This window comes from Coregonus clupeaformis, unplaced genomic scaffold (assembly GCF_020615455.1).
Source record: "Coregonus clupeaformis isolate EN_2021a unplaced genomic scaffold, ASM2061545v1 scaf2476, whole genome shotgun sequence".
Lineage (NCBI taxonomy): Eukaryota > Metazoa > Chordata > Actinopteri > Salmoniformes > Salmonidae > Coregonus > Coregonus clupeaformis.
This window is the reverse complement of record NW_025535930.1, coordinates 10,001-17,500: the sequence shown is the minus strand read 5'-3', so window position 1 is coordinate 17,500 and position 7,500 is coordinate 10,001. Positions and strand designations below refer to the sequence as shown.

Below are 7,500 nucleotides of genomic sequence, written 5' to 3'. Positions count from 1 at the left end.
CATGTCTCTGGCGTCAGCGCTTCCTAAGGTCTCCTATGTGAAGGCTATAGACATCTGGCTCATCGCATGTCTGCTGTTCGGCTTCGCTTCACTGGTGGAGTATGCAGTAGTACAGGTCAGAGACACAGACACACAAACACCTGTGTGTTTACATGGTGTGTGGAAGTCTCTTTTTGGAATCATAATTCAATTCAATGAAATGACAAAAACTCTCCCTGTCTCTCTCCCTGTCTGTCTGTCTCTCTCTCTCTCTCTCTTCTTCTCTCTCTCTCTCTCTGTCTGTCTGTCTGTCTGTCTGTCTGTCTGTCTGTCTGTCTGTCTGTCTCGGTCTCTCTCGGTCTCTCTCTCTCTCTCTCTCTCTCTCTCTCTCTCTCTCTCTCTCTCTCTCTCTCTCTCTCTCTCTCTCTCTCTCTCTCTCTCTCTCTCTCTCTCTCTCTCTCTCTCTCTCTCTCTCCCTGTCTGTGTCTCTCTCTCTCGGTCGCTCTCTCTCTCTCACCTCCCCCCAGGTCATGTTAAACAGTCCTAAGCGTATAGAGGAGGAGAAGTCTAAGATGGCGTCTAAAGAGAAGGCTCTGAGAGAGAAAGAAGGGAAGAAGACTCCATCTAAAACTAACACTGTCAACGGGACCGGAGGAACGCCCATTCATCACGTTAGCACTCTGCAGGCAAGACTAGTCTACCCTGTGTGTGTGTGTGTCAGGATCTAGAGATGAGATGGGTATAACTGCAGTAAATTATCGTTAGGCAGCTCAGAGCCCTGGCTTCAGAACTTCACTTCTAATGAGTGTGAGAGAGCATTGATTTGTGCCTGAGGCGTGTCCATCCATGGGGGTCCGTCTGTGTGTGTCTGTTCCGTGTGCCTGTGTGTGTGTGTGCAGGGGCGTCATGCACCCCCAAAATCTGAGGGGGCACAAAGTACGTGAGGACAACTGGGGAGTGGTCCGGAGGGGATAATTTAGCATTTTTCTAACACCTGAAATACTTTTCATGCAATCTAAAGCCATAATCATTATGGTTAATTATGTGTCAAAAATATTGATATTTCCCTTCATATCTAAGCACACCTCTTTAGCTGTCTGTGTCCTCCTGGCTGGTGGGTCTTTTTTTAAATAAACTAAATATTCTTCTCTGCTTCTCTGCTAAAATCTGGTAAAAGATTGAAAGGAATGTGAGTCTTATTCAGTACATGTAGTAATTGCTTTGCTTTTCTAAAGTCTACCAACCTGGCCAGCAGGCATGTCAGCTGAGATAGTTAGACAAGCTAGCTGAGATAGTTAGACAAGCTAGCTGAGATAGACAAGCTAGCTGAGATAGACAAGCTAGCTGAGATAGTTAGACAAGCTAGCTGAGATAGTTAGACAAGCTAGCTGAGAGAGCAAGCTAGCTGAGATAGTTAGAACCAAGCTAGCTGAGATAGTTAGACAAGCTAGCTGAGATAGTTAGACAAGCTAGCTGAGATAGTTAGACAAGCTAGCTGAGATAGTTAGACAAGCTAGCTGAGATAGTTAGACAAGCTAGCTGAGATAATTAGACAAGCTAGCTGAGATAGACAAGCTAGCTGAGATAGACAAGCTAGCTGAGATAGTTAGACAAGCTAGCTGAGATAGTTAGACAAGCTAGCTGAGATAGTTAGACAAGCTAGCTGAGATAGATAGACAAGCTAGCTGAGATAGTTAGACAAGCTAGCTGAGATGTTAGACAAGCTAGCTGAGATAGCAAGCTAGCTGAGATAGTTAGACAAGCTAGCTAGAGTAGACAAGCTAGCTGAGATAGTTAGACAAGCTAGCTGAGATGGTTAGACAAGCTAGCTGAGATAGATGAACAAGCTAGCTGAGATAGATAGACAAGCTAGCTGAGATAGACAAGCTAGCTGATATAGTTAGACAAGCTAGCTGAGATAGACAAGCTAGCTGAGATAGACAAGCTAGCTGAGATAGTTAGACAAGCTAGCTGAGATAGTTAGACAAGCTAGCTGAGATAGATAGACAAGCTAGCTGAGATAGTTAGACAAGCTAGCTGAGATAGATAGACAAGCTAGCTGAGATAGTTAGACAAGCTAGTTGAGATAGACAAGCTAGCTGAGATAGTTAGACAAGCTAGCTGAGATAGTTAGACAAGCTAGCTGAGATAGACAAGCTAGCTGAGATAGTTAGACAAGCTAGCTGAGATAGTTAGACAAGCTAGCTGAGATAGATAGACAAGCTAGCTGAGATAGTTAGACAAGCTAGCTGAGATAGATAGACAAGCTAGCTGAGATAGTTAGAGAAGCTAGTTGAGATAGACAAGCTAGCTGAGATAGTTAGACAAGCTAGCTGAGATAGACAAGCTAGCTGAGATAGACAAGCTAGCTGAGATAGACAAGCTAGCTGAGATAGATAGACAAGCTAGCTGAGATAGATAGACAAGCTAGCTGAGGTAGACAAGCTAGCTGAGATAGTTAGACAAGCTAGCTGAGATAGTTAGACAAGCTAGCTGAGATAGTTAGACAAGCTAGCTGAGATAGACAAGCTAGCTGAGATAGTTAGACAAGCTAGCTGAGATAGTTAGACAAGCTAGCTGAGATAGACAAGCTAGCTGAGATAGTTAGACAAGCTAGCTGGGATAGACAAGCTAGCTGAGATAGTTAGACAAGCTAGCTGAGATAGACAAGCTAGCTGAGATAGTTAGACAAGCTAACTTGAGATAGTTAGACAAGCTAGCTGAGATAGATAGACAAGCTAGCTGAGATAGACAAGCTACCTGAGATAGTTAGACAAGCTAGCTGAGATAGACAAGCTAGCTGAGATAGTTAGACAAGCTAGCTGAGATAGTTAGACAAGCTAGCTGAGATAGATAGACAAGCTAGCTGAGATAGACAAGCTAGCTGAGATAGTTAGACAAGCTAGCTGAGATAGATAGACAAGCTAGCTGAGATAGACAAGCTAGCTGAGATAGTTAGACAAGCTAGCTGAGATAGACAAGCTAGCTGAGATAGTTAGACAAGCTAGCTGAGATAGTTAGACAAGCTAGCTGAGATAGTTAGACAAGCTAGCTGAGATAGTTAGACAAGCTAGCTACTGTAACATGATTGATAGCCTGAAATTGATTCTTGGCAGCTCGTTATTAGGTTGGGAGATTAGGAACCTATCAGGGCTAAAGACATCATAAATTGCTAGGTGGCTAGTAGTATTACAGAGAAACAACAACCAAAAATGTTTTTTTAATGGACAAATATGCCCCTGTGCCCCCATGATGCCCCTGTGCCCCCTATGCGAATGGGCCCGTCCCCCCATGATGCCCCTGTGCCCCCATGATGCCCCTGTGCCCCCTATGGGAATGGTGCCCCTGTGCCCCCATGATGCCCCTGTGCCCCCTATGGGAATGGTGCCCCTGTGCCCCCATGATGCCCCTGTGCCCCCTATGGGAATGATGCCTCTGTGTGTGGTTGCATTGAGAGTTAAGGTCATGATCAGTGAGTGTGTCAGAATCCTCTCTCTCTCTCTCTCTTTCTCTCTCTCAATTCAATTCAATTCAAGGGGCTTTATTGGCATGGGAAACGTGTGTTAACATTGCCAAAGCAAGTGAAATAGATAATAAACAAAAGTGAAATAAACAATAAATATGAACAGTAAACATTACACTCACAGGTTCCAAAATAATAGAGACATTTCAAATGTCATATTATGTCTATATACAGTGCTGTAACAATGTGCAAATAGTTAAAATACAAATGGGAAAATAAATCAACATAAATATGGGTTGTATTTACGATGATGTTTGTTCGTCACTGGTTGCCCTTTTCTTGTGGCAACAGGTCACAAATCTTGCTGCTGTGATGGCACACTGTGGTTTTTCACCCAATAGATATGGGAGTTGATCAAAATTGTATTTGTTTTCTAATTCTTTGTGGCTCTGTGTAATCTGAGGGAAATACAGTGCCTCCGGAAAGTATACAGACCCTTTGACTTTTTTAATCCTCAGCAATCTACACACAACACCCCATAATGGCAAAGCGAAAATAGGTTTTTAGAAATTGTTGTACATTTATTTACAATAAATAACAGAAATACCTTATTTACATAAGTATTCAGACCCTTTGCTTTGAGACTCGAAATTGATCTCAGGTGCATCCTGTTTCCATTGATCATCCTTGAGATGTTTCTACAACTTGATTGGAGTCCACCTGTGGTCAATTCAATTGATTGGACATGATTTGGAAAGGCACACACCTGTCTATATAAGGTCTCACATATGACAGTGCATGTCAGAGCAAAAACCAAGCCATGAGGTCAAAGGAATTGTCCGTAGAGCTCCAAGACAGGATTGTGTCGAGGCACAGATCTGGGGAAGGGTACCAAAACATTTCTGCAGCATTGAAGGTCCTCAAGAACACAGTGGCCTCCATCGTTCTTAAATGGAAGAAGTTTGGAACAAGAAGACTCTTCCTAGAGCTGGCCGCCTGGCCAAACTGAGCAATCGGGGGAGAAGGGCCTTGGTCAGGAAGGTGACCAAGAGCCCGATGGTCACTCTGACAGAACTCTAGAGTTCCTCTGTGGAGATGGGAGAACCTTCCAGAAGGACATCAATCTCTGCAGCACTCCACCAATCAGACCTTTATGGTAGAGTGGCCAGACAGAAGCCACTCCTCAGTAAAGGCACATGACAGCCCGCTTGAGGTTTGCCAAAGACACCTAAAGACTCTCAGACCATGAGAAACAAGATTCTCTGGTCTGATGAAACCAAGATTGAACTCTTTGGCCTGAATGTCAAGCGTCACGTCTGGAGGAAACCTGGCACCATCCCTTCGGTGAAGCATGGTGGTGGCAGCATCATGCTGTGGGGATGTTTTTCAGCGGCAGGGACTGGGAGACTAGTCAAGATCGAGGGAAAGATGAACGGAGCAAAGTACAGAGAGATCCTTGATGAAAACCTGCTCCAGAGTGCTCAGGACATCAGACTGGGGCGAAGGTTCACCTTCCAACAGGACAACGACCCTAAGCACACAGCCAAGAATGCAGGAGTGGCTTCGGGACAAGTCTCTGAATGTCCTTGAGTGGCCCAGCCAGAGCCTGGACTTGAACCCGATCGAACATCTCTGGAGAGACCTGAAAATAGCTGTGCAGCAACGCTCCCCATCCAAATAATTTAGACGAATACGCTGAAACAGTGACTGACTTTATCAGGAAGTGTATAGGTGATGTTGTGCCCACTGTGACTATTAAAACCTACCCTAACCTAACCGTGGATAGACGGCAGCATTCGCGCAAAACTGAAAGCGCGAACCATCGCATTTAACCATGGCAAGGTGACTGGGAATATTGCAGAATACAAACAGTGTAGCTACTCACTCGCATAAGGCAATTAAACTGGCAAAATATCAGTATAGAGACAAAGTGGAGTCGCAATTCAACGGCTCGGACACGGGACGTTATGTGGCAGGGACTACAGACAATCACGGACTACACAGGGAAAACCAGCTACGTCGTCGACACCGACGTCTTGCTTCCGGACAAGCTAAACACCTTCTTTGCCCGCTTTGAGGATAACACAGTGCCACTGACGAGGCCCACTACCAAGGACTGTGGCCTCTCCTCCACATGGCCGACGTGAGTAAGACATTTAAGCATGTTAACCCCCGCAAGGCTGCCGGCCCAGACGGCATCCCTAGCCGCGTCCTCAGAGCATGCACAGACCAGCTGGCTGGAGTGTTTACGGACATATTCAATCTCTCCCTTTCCCAGTCTGCTGTCCCCACATGCTTCAAGATGTTCACCATTGTTCCTGTACCCAAGAAAGCGAAGGTAACTAAATGACTATCGCCCCGTAGCACTCACCTCTGTCATCATGAAGTGCTTTGAGAGACTAGTCAAGGATCATATCACCTCTACCTTACCTGTCACCCTAGACCCACTTCAATTTGCATACCGCCCCAATAGATCCACAGATGATGCAATCGCCATCGCACTGCACATTGCCCTTTCCCATCTGGACAAGAGGAATACCTATGTGAGAATGCTGTTCATTGACTATAGCTCAGCCTTCAACACCATAGTACCCTCCAAGCTCATCATTAAACTCACACAACAGTAGTAGGCTTGATAACCAACAATGACGAGAGCCTACAGGGAGGTGGTGAGGGCTCTGGGAGTGTGGTGCCAGGAAAATAACCTCTCACTCAACGTCAACAAAACAAAGGAGATGATCGTGGACTTCAGGAAACAGCAGAGGGTGCACCCCCTATCCACATCGACAGGACCGCAGTGAAGAAGGTGGAAAGCTTCAAGTTCCTTGGCGTACACATCACTGACAAACTGAAATGGTCCACCCACACAGACAGGGTGGTGAAGAAGCTGCAACAGAGCCTCTTCAACCTCAGGAAGCTGAAGAAATTTGGCCTGTCACCTAAAACCCTCACAAACGTTTACAGATGCACAATTGAGAGCATCCTGTCGGGCTGTATCACCGCCTGGTACGGCAACTGCACCGCCCGCAACCGCAGGGCTCTCCAGAGGATGGTGCGGTCTGCCGAATGCATTACCAGGGGCAAACTACCTGCCCTCCAAGACACATACAGCACCCGATGTCACAGAAAGGCCAAAAAGATCATCAAGGACATTAACCACCCGAGCCACGGCCTGCTCACCCCGCTATCATCCAGAAGGCGAGGTCAGTACAGGTGCATCAAAGCTGGGACCGAGAGACTGAAAAACAGCTTCTATCTCAAGGCCATCAGACTGTTAAATAGCCATCACTAGCACATTAGAGGCTGCTGCTACCTATTGAAATCACTGGCCACTTTAAGAAATGGAACACTAGTCACTTTAATAATGTTTCCATATCTTGCACTACTCATCTCATATGTATATACTGCATTCTATTCTATAATATTCTACTGTATCTTAGTCCATGCCGCACTGTCATTGCTTGTCCATATATGTATATATTCTTAAATTCCATTCCTTACTAGATTGATCTGTATTGGATATATGTTGTGAAATTGTTAGATAGTACTTATTAGATATTACTGCACAAGCATTTAGCTACACCCGCAATAACATCTGCTAAACACGTGTGACATTTATTTTGTTGATTTGATTTGATTTGAACCCGACAGAGCTTGAGAGGATCTGCAGAGAAGAATGGAAGAAATTCCCCAAATACAGGTGTGCCAAGCTTGTAGCGTCATACCCAAGAAAACTCGAGGCTGTAATCGCTGCCAAAGGTGCTTCAACAAAGTACTGAGTAAAGGGTCTGAATATTTATGTAAATGTGATATTTCAGTTTTTTTTTTTTTATAAATTAGCAAACATTTCTAAAAACCTGTTTTTGCTTTGTCATTATGGGGTATTGTGTGTAGATTAATGAAGGGGGAAAAAGTTTCATCCATTTTAGAATAAGGCTGTAACGTAACAAAACGTGGAAAAAGTCAAGGGGTCTGAATACTTTCCGAATGCACTGTATGTGTCTCTAATATGGTCATACATTTGGCAGGAGGTTAGGAAGTGCAGCTCAGTTTCCACC

At 44.9% G+C, this 7,500-nt stretch overlaps 1 protein-coding gene across 1 annotated transcript in view; it reads left to right on the top strand.

The window, feature by feature from the left end:
* LOC121559651 (glycine receptor subunit beta) overlaps nt 1-7,500 on the top strand; it is a 62,409-nt gene that overhangs the window by 50,635 nt on the left and 4,274 nt on the right. Inside the window, 2 exon segments of the mRNA XM_041872766.2 lie at nt 1-115; nt 507-665. The exon segment at nt 1-115 is cut by the window's left edge and continues 34 nt beyond it. Of these exon segments, the coding sequence (XP_041728700.2) occupies nt 1-115; nt 507-665 (274 nt within the window).